Raw genomic sequence first — 15,237 nt, 5'->3', positions numbered from 1 at the left:
AATAAATCTACGTTAAAGCAATAAAATCAATAACACATTTTATCAAAGTCGAGGCATATTAATAATATGCAGCAGTAGAAGTTGTGGATATAGGTTTAAACTAACTACACACATACAGAATGTGATAGGTTATTTCGTTTTGATACATCCTTTGGACATTAGTTGCCCGTCTTGAGATCTATATAATGGTGGCCACATCACAATGTCAACTTTAACTCCTTTTCCGGAAGTTATTTCATATTTGGTTTTATCAACAGCGATGTCTTGCAAGGCGTTATCCTCGAAGCCTATATGCATAGGTGGTGTTTGAACATTAAGAAACCAACATATCTCTACAGAACTCTCTATATAAGGCATACAGACTGTCAGTTCATCGAACGTATATGTTTCTCCATTAGCAGATTCCAGTTTTGTCACAAATGACTGAAACACAATAAATTCATAAGCATGTTTTACTATTATATCACTTTCTTACTGAGGTAAAGTTATCAATCTAGTGTCATTTTTTGTTTTGGTTTTACGTTGCAGCAACACAGTATAGTTTATATGGAGACTTTTCAGCTTTACTGATTGAGGAAGACCTTTATACATTATTTCAGGCATTGACCAGCACCTAAATAGAACCACCGACTCTCCGTGAGCTAGCTGGATAGCTTTCTCACATGAAAGAATCCGAATATGTTAGCGGGGCTCGAACCTACAGCGGTAAGAGGCAAGTGGTTTGGAGTGAACAACCTTGACCACCTAGTCACAGACGCCCCTTATCTACTGTCTTAGCAGCTGATATAAAATTAACAGTTGTCAATTAAATTTGTATGTTCTTTACGAGTTGATTAAAACATTTTATTTTTGGAAATAAATGATAGAATCTCCTTAGAAATGTCTTCAATTTGCAGGGTTATTAAACGCTACTGGCTACATTTAACAGAAAATGCCGAACGTCATCAACAACATGTACATGTACACACTTACATTTTTCACAAATTCACATGACAATCGGCATGTCTGTTTACGTAAATTATGCATCTGTTTTACATCTGACTCTTCCACTTTCGACAAATCCTAAAAGAACAATTCTCCGTAAATACATGTTTTGTATAAGAATGCAAGAATCTTCTAAAAGGTTTACAAAAGCAAACATTACATTGTAGGAGTAAAATTGATGTTAATTAATCAATAATTTGAAATAGCTTACATGCATTGCTTCAGGAGTGTCGCCAGGATAAATAAATTCACTCATTACTTTCTGCATTTGATTGACACTGAATTCCGTGCAAAATAAACAAGCGTCCTGTAAAAGAAAAGTCTATTGAAATTATCTCGAATGCCAGATATTTCCACATCATTTAAAACTATATATGAGCCGTGTCATGACAAAACCAACATAGTGCGTTTGCGACCAGCATGGATCCAGACCAGCCTGCGCATCCGCGCAGTCTGATCAGGATCCATGCTGTTCGCTTACAAACCCTATAGTAAGTAGAGAAACTGATAGCGAACAGCATGGATCCTGATCAGACTGCGCGGATGCGCAGGCTGGTCTGGATCCATGCTGGTCGCAAACCCATTATGTTGGTTTTGTCGTGACACGGCTCATATATACATTTGTATATATATATTCTTTTAATCTGATGGTAAGAATTCCTTCAACATTGAGATCAGCAAATCTAAAAGCATTTCTCGATTCTACCTTCCTATCTGTACTGAATTCTTATCACCCTTCTTTAAGATTATTTCAGTTCCTTAGTTGTGTTTGCTTGACATCAATATCATTAAGCAGTTTCAAGTAGTAGATGGATACAGAAATACATGTACAAATGTATTCATTAAAATGTCCTTTCAATTTTTAATAGGGTAATATATTACGTAAAGAATTTGGAGAAGTCTTCCAGCGGCATCCTTCTCGGTTTTCTTCAGTTTTGTTTTGTAAAACTCAAAAGATTCTTTGTATGCTGTGTTGAATAGATCTTTGAATTGTTCAGCTAGTTTTTCTGGAGGAAATGGATTATATAAATCTGCCAGTTCTGACCCTTTTTCGTCCATTATTTCGTTTATCCTTAAATACAAAAAGTAATTAAGATTTAGACTCACGAATACCAATGCGCTTAAACAAAATATAACCGTTTTTCGAATATTAACTTAGTAAGGTACATTCAATGTATTTACTTTCCAAAACGGCATGAGCAAATCAATAAAACTGCAAGAAAGAATTTCATCAATACCTTTTCTTTAAGTTTTCATTTTCTTGTTTAAGTTCGTACATTTCTGTATCTTTAAGCAAAACCTGACGTTCCAGACTTTTTACTTTCAGCTGTTCTTTCATATTGTCCTGTTTACTTTCCTTGATGCTACTGTGCTTTTTCTCTAGAAGGTCTACAGTTTGTGTCATTCTGTTGTCATATAGAAAAGCGAGGCAACTTTATCGTTAGCAAATTGAATGAAAAACGAAATAAAATAAAAAAAAATAATAAAAAAGCAAATTTTATGTCAACTCAAAGAGTATGCAAACTGGTTTATGACTATCTAAAAAACCTTACTATAAGTTCAATACAACATGATGAATATCGCTTCGTCACTGTAATTTTCTTTAACATTAACTCTCTCCTGCATACTCGAAAACTACTGCGAAAGTAAAAATTAAATGCATATTTGATAAAAGGTTTTGTGGGAGGATGTATTTTAAACAGAACTTATATATCTTAGCAATGTAACTAGACAGTTAAAGAACTATCCTGTTCATTTTATTTTAGAACTATCCTTAATTTTTTTTAAATGGCAAGAACGGTAGTATTTTAGAATGGCCAATGAGATTTTGAGATTTCGAGATTTCATTTTGTAATTTCAAAAATGATCAATGTAAATTTTTTCTTATATTCAGTTCTGAAAAATTTACATGAAGGCATTTGGCCGAAAAAAATAATGTTTGAAACATTGAAATTGTTAACTTAAAATGTAGGAATTGATTTTGGAAGTACAATTATAATGGAATTTACTGATTTATTTCTTTTTCTTTTTCGTCTATTTTCTTTTCCATTTCTTTATGACGTGTTTCTATGGACTCGATTCGTTTCTTCAACTGCTCGTTTTCTCTGAAAAAGATGTCACAATGTGTAACATAGATAAATTCAAATCAAAGATGGATTATTATAACCTTTGGTAACTAATAAGGTTTTCCTCATTCTATTTGCATCAATAATGTCATTACGTAGACACAAAGTGTCATTACTTAAAATCTTAGGCTAAAAACTAGCTAGTAAAGTACGTTTCTTAAAAAGTAGGTGTTTAACATGTACATAGTTACATTTAGGAAGTTCGTTGTTGATACCTTAAAGTCTTTTTGCATTTCTCACAAATGAAAATGAGTGATCTGTAGCTATCTTTTATGTTTTCATTTGCACCCGAAGGGACATTAATTTTTCCAGGAACATCATTGTCTTTCTCTAGCGCGTCTTTTACTATCTTTAAACATGCACATAGGCCATCACTATCTTCTCTTGCATTTTTAAGGTCGCTGAAAAAAAGAGTTTAATTACTGATTTCGGTTTGATACAACTTCATTACGATAACAATAAATTATGTAAACTTCCCACATATTTTTGTTCGTATTATTATTACAGGATACTAAAATATTTTGATATTTTTATATCAACATTGTTCTACTATCTACTAGTATTGGGTTTATTACCTATGGTATTTCCAGTCTTATAGCGCCCTTAGTCAGTTCTTCAAATGTGACGATTTGTATTTCAAGTACTGGCCTGTTCTCAGTCCAGAAATTTAAAAAAACCAAAGTACAGTGAAAAGCGAAATATCACAGTGGAAGGCGAAATATCACTGATAAAATTTATAAGGATTTCAAACTCAATGTATCCGGGGTTTGCAAACTTACTTATCCATTAATTAAGTTGACTTAATAACTAAAACATTCTAGTAATGGAAAAATGAAGATAATATTTTGAACGACTTGTCTACAAAAGATCAATATGCCAACATAAATGTGTTTCTTTGCATGTTTCCATGAAACTACACTAGCTACAGTTGTATATTTCTTTGGGAGGAATGCAAAGGTCAGTGGCAAAGGTTTAAAAAAAAACTCAAGAAGAATGAAGTTCTGACTTTGCTATCTGCAACGATTCTCGTTTGTCGTCTCTTGGAGTATCTTTTGCACTGTGGAAGTCATTTTCCTCTACCATTTCATCTGGTGTCTTAATCTGAAAGTGAGATGATTAGTTATTACTGAGTTCTCATTTGGTAAACGTATTTTTATTTCGTTTCAGAAAATTGAGATGTGAGAATAAATTCAAACGTTTGTTATACTATAAGAGATATCAAATGTTACTTTCTTTAGGTAAATTAAAACGACTGCGGAAATATATAATGTGTCGAACGTCAAACTTACCGCTGATTTAAGTTTACTGAATGTACCTGTCATTGACTTTAACATATTGATCTTTTGTAGATTGTCAGATAACTCCTTTAAAACGTTTTCCGCATCTTTCCATTCTCTCTATAAATGCGGAAAAAAATCATTTTGTAGATCTGTTACAGATAATTGTAACCTACATTTGTTATCACCGTGTATTTATGAGTCCATTCAATTAGTTTAAATCGGCAAATCATCATCACTGAATTTAATCAGTGTGGTTATTAATGGTGGAACGCTGTTTATTAATTTGAAAAAAGACTGTTTCCATATTTTCACAAGCAGAATAATTCCACCTTTATAGAAATGAAAGCAATCACCAACTTGATTATTTGAAATTACAAATTAATACAAATAATTAATTTACATGCACGCCATATAAATATATGATATATGAAGTTACCACGTCGATGTTTTGTCTAAGTCTCTGCCATGCATCTTTAACAGCGACATTTCGAAGCGCACCATTTGAGTCGAGTTTGTCCTCAACACTAATGGTTACCAAGTCTATCAATTTTTTCTTTCCCATTGATCTGAAGTCTGAAACTTCTAGAATAAAATTGTTTAAACCTAAACAAATAACTGTTACCTAGTTTTAAATCATATGTTGTTTATAAGATTTAAATGAAAATGTTTAACTTATGACATATTACTTCGGAATCATTAAATAATACTTAATACAGTGTATGTATATAAACAATATAACATTGATATCAATGAAAATAGTTCAAATACTGGTACAAACTTACCAACTAGTTTAAATTCCTTTATGTGTACAAATACAATGAAATATACGAAATCAGAAGTAATATACCATTTCCCTCAATGTTAACTGAGCCTTTTCATAATCGTTGTTCCGCACAGGGGAAAACAATACAACTATAGACGGTACTATTGATTTTTATATACAAAAATAATGATATATCCGTGATTATTTTGTAAGCAAATGGAAGATAAAATTACGTCTAATATTTATTGATACACTTTTCTTTTTTAACCAAGGAGGGAGATAGACAGAAAGTAGTCCGAACTCCTTGAAGCGGTTACTTCCCTTAATAAGTACACTTACGCCGAAAAATTAAGGGGAGATCACTGCTTAAAGATTGTCAAATGGCAGGCGCATTAATTTTCTAGCCTTTTCGGGGAAGAAAAAATAGTTCTCGATTTCTAATATTGTGTTTTCAGGGCGGATGGACCCTCATTAGGCCTAGAATACATACATACAATTTAGAATAATGTGGTTTTCTTCAATATGTTATCTTATCATTTCCCCGTGGTCGAGGGGTTACACGCTCGTTTAGGAAGCGAGATGTCTGGAGTTCAAAACCCAGGCAACTCATGTACTTTTTATTTTTCATTTTCATTTTTTAAAAATTGTTTCAGCCAAATAAACATTGAATTAAATATCAGTGTTGCAATTAGCCTTATAGCCAATTTACTACATTTATAACACTGGAAACAGCATTCCTGGCACTATACAAAAACAAATTGGTTTATAATCTCACAACCTTCACTTTTCTGACATTCTGAAACAGCGCCTTCTGTGCTTTGATTTTTAGTAGCAACCACTGACTTCTTTAGTAACTAAAGTAGTTACTTAGTAATAGCAGTATTTCATAATTCTTGTCTGTAAAGTTTCGGAAAAATACGTTTTTATGCTTTATTAAATTTTGATATTTCTTCAAATATTTTCTTTTTGTGATGATATATGTTCATTGATTATTTTTGAAAACAAGATCGCTTTGATTGTTTTGCCACTATGAAAGTATTAAAAGGATATGACGTAAACATTACGGGAATATTACACAATTACGTAGTTTAAAAAAATAACACGTGTTTAAATGTGCATTATTTCATATGCAAATATGAACTTTGTGAGACTAGTTCAAGATTGAGACTTTGCATGTATGTATGTATCTGTTTTTCGTTTATAGTTATAATACGATAATACTTGGTCCTTGCCATTAAAAGCAAATATAATCAGGTGAGCGATTTTAGGGTCATTATGGCCATCTTGTTTAATTTCAAAGTAACCAAAAGCAGCATATTATTTTCATTAGATTTTATCAATACACGTGTCACCACTATCGACTGATGATATTGATTGTCTTGTCCATGTTACATCAATATAATTGTAATTGAATTGATATGATTCATCTGTGTCTAATGTCATCCAGAAAATTATCTCATAAAAAGAAGTTTGTTGATGCTTATTAATCAAGGAAATATCAATATTAATAATAAATCAATAAGATAGCTGAAAGTCTTGGTAAAAGTATAAAATCTAATTCTATATCGAACGATATTTTTTCTGATCGGTCATGTACTGTAATTTGTATAAGATACGCAGAATTGTTTGTATTATCATAATAATTGATGCAATCAATACAAAATGCGAGACATCATGAAAACCGGAAATTACAATCAATCCGCAAATTTAATAATTAAAATTTATAAGCATTTTTTTTTCTGTAACATCAATTTGCTATTATAATAGTTCATTATAATAGTTGTCTTTTCTCGAATTTAAGGATTGACTTATTTTCTAAATCTAAAACGATATTATTCAGTAAATTTTACACAAATCTAATGATAAATTTGTGTTTGACTTTATACTTCTTGAATTGTCTGTAAAGTTTCGGAAAAAACACGACTTCTTGATGTTTTATCAAATTTTGATATTTCTTTAAATATTTTCTTTTCATGATGATATATATTCATTAAACAGGATCGCTTTTGATTTTTTTGGCATTATGAAAGTATATAAAAGGATATGACGTATACATAACGGGCATATTAACACAATTACGTAGTTTAAACAAATAACACTGTATACATACAGGGACATTTTTATGAATATTTCAGGGAATAACTAATTATAAATCGTATTGAAATGTCACACATCACTTCAACTGAAGTAGGCTGCTCTTTCTTATCTACTTTATTATAATCATGAAAGGACCTTTATTCTTCTTGGTGTAGTTTATATGACAATATTTGTCATCAATGTTGACAAATACACCAACATTTTGCGGATCGAATGCTCGAGCAAATATCTTTTGAAGAGGTGTACAAACTCCATTGAAAGTGTTTTCGTCGATAAAACGTTGTGCTGTCAATTTTAAATGAGAAATTAACGAAGCGCCAGGACGGTTCTATTTGTGCTTAATTGATTAAATTTAGATATCAGTAGTGGTGATTGAACGTATCGTAGTAACAGAATCTGGCGGATAGTTATTTATCATCATGTTACCATCTGTTAGGATAATATTATTCTTAGCTTCATATATGCGACATTAAATAATTAGAGTAGGAACTAGAATACTTGATTTCTCATTACACTATGGTTTTTAAATGTGGTAGACTAAGTGGCACCAACGGAATAATATTGAGGAATTTTTGAACAGCTTCATGTGATAAATATGCTTTTACCGGAATGACAACAACGACTGATTCAAGTATGTTCTCTCTATATACATGTATATATCTTTATTAATCTTATACACTGTTGAAGAGTTAAAAACAGATGGTGTCACAACTTATTTACACTAATCAATGTATTAAAATATATTCAAAAGAAGTCAAATTTTCTTTAAAAGTGGGTTAAACATTTGATAAATAAAAACCTTTTATTAGAAGCAACGAAGTTACTTCTTGTGTTAAGGAACTTTATATTATGTTTTGTTTGATAAACGCTTGAATTTAATTAAAAACAAGATTAAGTTAAACGCTCTCTACAAATGAAAGCTTTACGGTCGATTTGATTACAATCACATGTTATAATCGTTATTAACAAATTTGCTGTTCATTTGATCGGTTAAACGTGGTATAAATATGGTGGCTGATTTGTGCCATTCGTGTTTTCGCCCCGCGACCACGCCAAACGAAAAATTGAGAATTTACAAGTTAAAATGGCGGGGACGCGGAGCGAAAACACGCTAATAAGCGAGGGCGCGGGGCAAAGTTAGATAAATAAAACTTCGTCCTGCGGGGACGCGGAGCGAGATTTAAGAAATAAAAGGCGGGGTTGCTGGACGAATATATGCTGATTTGCGCGGGCGCGAGGCGAATTTTAATAGAATAAACCTTCGCCGTGCGCCCCCGCTAATTAGCGTGTTTTCGTCCCGCAACCCCGCCAAGCGAAAAGTCGTTAATTAACAAGTTAAGGGCGCGAAGCGAAAACACGCTTATTAGCGGGACGCTATAATGAGCGTGTTTTCGTCCCGCGATCCCGCCGTTTTAACTTGTTAATTCTCGACTTTTTACTTGGCGGGGTCGCGGGGCGAAAACACGAATGGCACATATCAGCCACCATGTATAAGCGAATTGAAACTATCAATATTTTTTTCTCTTCATAAAAGCAGTAAAAAAGATGGTTAATTTTATTTATCCTTTTAAAATAAGTAATAGAAAGAGCATCGAAACACAAGGCTATCTGATTTGTACGAGGGGGGCGTAGCCCCCGAGTATTAATCAGATTGCCGAGTGTTTTGATGTTCTTTCTCTTTTGTATCATAGTCAAACATATAAACAGGTTTCCTGTTGTCACAATATGAAACCCCGGAAAAAGAAACCAATGAACGAGCATCTGAATATGATATTTCTGTCGCTTTCCCTTTATCTTCCGCCACAATAAGTTAACCCCAGCAAAAATGAGCCAATCAATCGGCATGCTCTGGAGGGTAACTAATACATGCACTCCAGTTAACGCACTGTGCACGTATATGTATACGATTTAACTTTGACATATTTTCAACAGAAAGGTCCTCAAACTATGATACAATTACTTTTTTTCATGATAGTCAATTTATCAATATCTTCTTAAAAATAGTCAACATTACTAACTTATTATTTCTTAAATGTCTAAATTAAATTTCCATTTTAATAGAGAGAGCCTATGGCTTGAATAAATATTTTTCATACACATGTTGAATTGATATCGGAAAATAATTTAATTTAACAATAATAATAATAATAATAATAATAATAATAATAATAATAATTATTATTATTATTATTATTATTATTATTATTATTATTATTATTATTATTTTATTATTATAATAAATAATAATAATAATAATGATAATCAATTAATACGCAATTTTGTAAAAATAATAAGTCTATTTATTCCATTTTTTATTTCAGCAATTGAGATCGTTAAACCGATCGAGTTTGGAGCGATAAATTACGTACTGACGTTTTTAAGTGGGATTCTAGGTGTGGCATTCCTTATTGGTGTCGTTGCACTTATCTATAAGGAATATTTACGTTCTGTTGAGGCTAGAGTAGCGGACTTTAAACAAAAGTTGAACATCAGACGTAAAGGTTTTAGTGGTAAATCTATGCAAAATGGAACATCAAGTGAAAGTATCACAACGTCAGAGGCAACGTCATATATACAACTTACAGAGACGCCGACGTCAATACGATGTAACTCAGCATGGACGCCAAGTCCGGTGACAAGGAATTCTTTCAGCGAAACACCGAACTCAGCAGACTTTAATTTCTAGCAATCGGGTTTAAGTTCAAATTCGGTGGTCAAATATATTAGTTAAAACATTATTATTTTTAATATGTTATATATAAAGTATTTACATTTAAACTGTGTTTAAAGAAGTGATCATTCAAAAATATACACTCCCATATTCAAGGATGAAAGCCAAACATTGCTGTCAGACAATACTGAATTTTATGCATAGGTAGCTAAATTTTTGTGTGACGTATTATGCAAAAATGTATCCACATGCAAAAATATTTATGGCATAGTAGAGTTCTGAAGTATATTATTGGGGAGTAAACTATAAACTTGTTTATTGTCTGAAGTTTTATAATGTTTTTCATACAGACTGACATGAACAGTATGCAACATTGTTAAGCGCCTAATACCTCATTTTGTTCTAGTGCCATTTGATTTTATTGTCAATATTTGAAATGTTTTTGAAAGTGATATATAAGGGATAGACACGCAGTGACAACATGATGACAGTGAACAATGTCTGATTGATAGTTCATTGAGTAAAATATATTAAACGTTAAAATGAGCGAGTGATTTATAGTTTCATTCGATTCTTGTTATTTTCTCGAGTTATGGTATTTGGCACCATATAAATGCAGCATTGTATTATAAAAATGTTCTTCTTTTCTTATTTACTTGATTTAGTATTTGTTTAAGATAATGGATAGCACATTATAATCACATGTACAAAGAAACCAAGTTCTAAGTGCCTCTTAACAGTAAAGTGACCGCAATCATTTGATGTAGTGGACTTACTGGAGCGTCACTACAATGCTGAGGTCCACGGTTGTTTCTTGTATTATACTGTACGATCGATACTGTAATTGTTCCCCAGGGAGAGAAATCATGTTGCTGTTAAATAAAATGTACTGAAAACTTTCAACAGTGAGCTTCATCACTAATTTACTAAGTACATACGAGATAGCTAAGTCGTGGCCACGAGATAGCTAAGTCGTGGCCACGAGTAACAATGTGGTGGCCACAAGATAGCTAAGTCGTGGCCACGAGATACTTTGTCGTGGCCACGAGTTACTAAGTCGTGGCCACGAGATATCTAAGTAGTGGCCACGAGATACTATGTCGTGGCCACGAGTTACTAACTCGTGGTCACGAGATAGTTTAGTCGTGGCCACGAGATAAATAACCAATCAGATTACACCATTTATATGAATTTCCCTAATTAACAAGACATGTGCAATAGTACAAGGATGCCCCTACTTCACCAGCCTCTAAAAGTGCCATTTATACAACTTATTGCTTGGTCAATAATTTTACATTTTGCGTCACTGTGACCCTGAATTGTGACCCAATGACCTCGAAATTATTAGATGTCATCTACTGATCAGGTGCAATGATCTTTCTGGGTTATATAAACCATGGCTTATCCCTTCTAAATTATTCATCAGACAAGGATTTTATCTTATAGGCTATCTACTGTCCATGGGCAATGTCCCTTCCAAATAAACAAGGTTTACAGGCCGTAGTACATAAGAACTGACCAATTCGATCACAAAATTGTCCTAACAAAGAGCTATAGTCATAATTAATGTCTGATGGGCCTTGAAAGGTGACTTTCAAATATGATCCTAAAGACAAGATCAAAGTGAATATCTTCAGTATTTTCAAAGATTAATGTTGCTAGTAAAAGTAAGTTGTTAAGTTTAAAAAAAATCATAATATATATAGTGTATTTTGATTGGTTAATTATCTCGTGGCCACGACATAGTATCTCGTGACCACGACTTAGCTATCTCGTGACCAAGACATAATATCTCGTGGCCACGACTTAGCTATTTCGTGGCCACGACTTAGTAACTCGTAGCCACGACATAGTATCTCGTGGCCACGACTTAGTGTGACTTTTCTATGTCACCAGAAGTTTTAGTAATTGTCATTTTCTAACCAAAATCGAAATTAACGATATTTTGTGCATTCTTGCAAAATCACAACTTCATTATCATCACAATAAGTACATCTTAATCATCATCAGGGCATCATCGTCACTAATATATCAGCACCATCATCGGTACTATAATCATTATTATCATCACCAGAACACCGACACGACAATGATAATCATCATCATCGTCTTCATCTCCCCGCCATCATCTTTATTATCATCCTCATTACTATTAATTCAAAATATTAAAAAGCATTCCCTCCTGGGGTCTCATATTTCAGTAATTCATGTAAAACATATTAATGTCATTTTATTACAATTAAAACACAATAAAACGGACATCAGACTTCATATAATTTAGCGATGATAACGATAATGATGATGGAGATGTTGATAAACATTATTTCAATTATGGTAATTTTGATAATTGATGCGATTATAATAATGAATTTAATGATGTAAGTGATGATGATGATATAGTTGACAAGTTTGAGCTTGGTGATGATGGATGTGATAAATATTTAATGATGATATTGGGAATGTTATAGGTGATGTTAATTATAATTTGCAAGATGGGTGTGATGATGATTTTGATGAAGAATTTCACGATGATGTACGTAATGATATTATGATAAATATGATTATTATGATATGATGACGATGATGGTGATCATGATTTTAATAAAGATCACCATGGAGGTGTTTTTTGAAGTTTATGGACGTGACGATGATTAATTTTATAATGCTGATGAAGGTGATGATGATTTTGATGAAGATGATGATAGACGTAATGATGATTTTGATGATGATTACGGGGATGATAAAAGTGATGATTATTATCATCACGATCAAAATGATGATAATGGTGATAAAAATTGTGAATTTGATGATAAGTATGATGAAGATGATGATGATGATGATTAAGGTGATGATGATTTTCATGTCGATGGACGTTATACAGAATTTAACTATGGTGATGATTGTTATGACTTTGATGATTATAATGGTGGTGACATTGTTTTTTAATTGATCAGCTTGAAGACAGGGAGTTTTGATCTATTCGATTTCTTGACCTGCGAAATTGATAAGATAATCATAAAAACATGTTAATCTGGGACCTACCCATTAATTCTTTTACGTTTTTGTTTAACAGTTATTTTGTTGTTGTTTTTGTTGTTGTTTTGGTGATATAATCAATAGACGTAAATAATTACAGTACAGTGATTTAGATGATATGTCAGTATAAACATTGTCAACATGTCTGATAAATTACATTTAAAAAACCTCTATGATATAGATATACATGTATAATTGAAAAAATATTAGTGAATATGTTAATCGACTATACTGACCAAGGTTTCTGCACATAACAAGAATATCGCTTTCCGAACCTGTACATTTATCAATGTGTTTAATGCATTGCTTTAGTAAATAAGCAATGGCAGTTTGAGTAAAAGTGTAAAAGTCTTTTTAAGCACCAATGACTTGACCCCAATAAAAGAAAGTTAGGGGACAACCAAAGGTATGCTACAAAATATAAAACTCGCTCAAGGGCCTACATAAAAGAAAAGCCCTACGGTTTGAAATAGGGGTTGGACTTAATCGGGCCCGGGGTTTGATTCCCAGCACGCGGTCCTTTTTGTATTATCTTAAGCTTTTCACCTTTCCCCTGTGCTTTGGGGTTTTGAAGTTTAGCGGGTGGGGGGGGGGGGGGGGGGGGGGGGGGGGGGGGGGGGGGGGGGGGGGGGGTAAAACTGTAAGCTGCTCAATGAGTAAAATTGAAAATTGCTATTTAGCTGACAGTGATGACGCTTCTAGCAAAGTGATCCATCTGTATTTGAAACTAAGCGTTGACCCCCAAGGTTTGTCCTCAAATTGAAGCAAACTATACTGGTATGTACGCTGCATTTAATTGCTTCTGGAAATTAATGGGCTTATTCTGATAAGTAAAACGCATTGGCTCTAAGAGCTATGAATTTTGTTGTGAATGAATGGACTGTTGAAGTAATTAGACATTGAATTGCCAAAACAAATTCTGAACTTGAAAGTTTTTGTATGATAATGTTAAAGCAGTATTGTCATTTTTTTCCCGAAATCTTTCTCCAACTTTATATAGAATTTATATTTTACATTGCTTTGTATATATAAGTATTTTACTTTTGAAAATGAATACTATTTTGTAAACTGTTCTAATAGAAGAATAATGTGGGGAATTCATTTTTCACAAGTAACTTCATTCATGTACTAAGATAAACACATTTATTATGAATTCATAAAACTTAATTAAGAAAAGAACATAGTTGTGTATATAAACAAAAAACTCAAAAAATGTCCGGTATAAGTTCATGTATGTATACTATTTGAAATATAGAGTATACAATACAAACACAAAGATGATGAATCTCATGACTTGGTGTAACAACAAATACAGGTGCACTCACTCACACAAAATATACAATCAAACATGTGTCCTCCTCTGAATAGTGACCATCTTACTCTAAAAAACTGTAACATATATTCCGGATGGCCACTTTAATTTCTGCTTTATGCTAACCGTTGAACAAAAAAATGATTTTTTGTTCGAATTGGTTGTCGTAAATGTTATACGGCTTTGACAACACCTATGTATCTAAACTGAGTACCTCTATTGAACGTTAGCAATGCTGTAATTGGTGCAACTCTATTTCCGATAACTTTTTTGAAAATTCACTGTACAGTTTTTACAACATCCTGTTTCAGATCATAGGAAGTGTTTAGTGTTAGTATCTTAAACATTTGATTTATAAAGTCAAGTATATAAATAATTGATTTTTCAGGCAAAACTGTGCATTAAACAAACATAATTTTAAGTATATAATTCATCATATTTATAAAAGGTTTCAGTAAAAATATTATAAGGCGACATTCATCATCTAACTACAACTTTAAAATGTCTTTTGGGCCCGTATTATATAAAAAATTTAAAAGTTTTTTTAACTTTTATGTTTTTTTTTATTGTCCCAATGATTTTTAAAGATCTTTGCTTTCAATAAAAAATTGATTTATGTGAAACCCTTTACAAACCCGTCCAAATTTAAGGGGAAAAACTTACATTTTCAATAAATGAAAAAATGAACATTTCTGAAAATGGAAGGGGACGTCCGCGATTCACTATAAAGTGCCATTTTTTTATTTTAAACCAATTTTTTAAAGGGTTACGTCATTTACTTCACCATTTTCTCTTGGTGAATGAACTTCTCCATTTGGCCTGTTTTCCGGGGTTTGAAGTGGTGAAACTCGTGTTTCTTCAGGAATGTTCATAGTGGCACGTGTCATTGTAAATGGCGTCGGATCAGCAATATTGACCTCAGAAATTTCACTCATCCTAGTATGAACCTCGCTAAGCCTCGTAGGTTC

At 32.5% G+C, this 15,237-nt stretch overlaps 2 protein-coding genes across 4 annotated transcripts; one reads left to right on the top strand and one right to left on the bottom strand.

The window, feature by feature from the left end:
- On the bottom strand, positions 1 to 5,319 carry LOC132755360 (cingulin-like). Of its 3 annotated transcripts, none has more exons than XM_060746229.1 (11): positions 5,173 to 5,319; positions 4,827 to 4,972; positions 4,400 to 4,507; positions 4,117 to 4,211; positions 3,326 to 3,511; positions 2,994 to 3,089; positions 2,223 to 2,390; positions 1,867 to 2,056; positions 1,196 to 1,291; positions 973 to 1,062; positions 1 to 423 (listed from the first exon to the last, which is right to left on the bottom strand). In XM_060746229.1, the coding sequence occupies exons 2-11, from the start codon at positions 4,950 to 4,952 to the stop codon at positions 130 to 132; spliced, it is 1,449 nt and encodes a 482-aa protein (XP_060602212.1). In that variant the 5' UTR covers positions 4,953 to 4,972; positions 5,173 to 5,319; the 3' UTR covers positions 1 to 129. The 3 variants fall into 3 exon arrangements, with proteins under 3 accessions (XP_060602212.1, XP_060602213.1, XP_060602214.1); XM_060746230.1 differs by having other exon boundaries at positions 4,827 to 4,963; positions 5,173 to 5,264; XM_060746231.1 differs by having other exon boundaries at positions 4,827 to 4,956; positions 5,173 to 5,232.
- A 1,936-nt stretch (positions 5,320 to 7,255) lies between these two features.
- Positions 7,256 to 10,468, top strand: LOC132755358 (uncharacterized). The gene is made up of 2 exons (XM_060746228.1): positions 7,256 to 7,881; positions 9,572 to 10,468. The coding sequence occupies exons 1-2, from the start codon at positions 7,860 to 7,862 to the stop codon at positions 9,934 to 9,936; spliced, it is 387 nt and encodes a 128-aa protein (XP_060602211.1). The 5' UTR covers positions 7,256 to 7,859; the 3' UTR covers positions 9,937 to 10,468.
- The last annotated feature ends 4,769 nt before the right edge of the window (positions 10,469 to 15,237 follow it).

This window comes from Ruditapes philippinarum, unplaced genomic scaffold (assembly GCF_026571515.1).
Source record: "Ruditapes philippinarum isolate M1 unplaced genomic scaffold, ASM2657151v2 ctg183_1_1_1_1, whole genome shotgun sequence".
NCBI classification, from domain to species: Eukaryota; Metazoa; Mollusca; class Bivalvia; order Venerida; family Veneridae; genus Ruditapes; species Ruditapes philippinarum.
Note: the sequence above shows the minus strand (reverse complement) of the source record. Positions and strands in the feature narration are given on the sequence as shown.

What these genes read in the sequence shown, in the direction of transcription:
- LOC132755358 (XM_060746228.1), top strand. Translation starts at nt 7,860, where the DNA reads ATGACAACAACGACTGATTCAA. An exon ending in GACAACAACGACTGATTCAA is followed by an intron (nt 7,882 to 9,571) that starts GTATGTTCTCTC and finishes TTTTTATTTCAG; the next exon opens with CAATTGAGATCGTTAAACCG.
- LOC132755360 (XM_060746229.1), bottom strand. Translation starts at nt 4,952, where the DNA reads ATGGGAAAGAAAAAATTGATAGACTTGGTAACCATTAGTGTTGAGGAC. An exon ending in GAATCGTTGCAGATAGCAAA is followed by an intron (nt 3,512 to 4,116) that starts GTCAGAACTTCA and finishes TCTTTTTTTCAG; the next exon opens with CGACCTTAAAAATGCAAGAG. An exon ending in ACACTCCTGAAGCAATGCAT is followed by an intron (nt 1,063 to 1,195) that starts GTAAGCTATTTC and finishes TTGTTCTTTTAG; the next exon opens with GATTTGTCGAAAGTGGAAGA.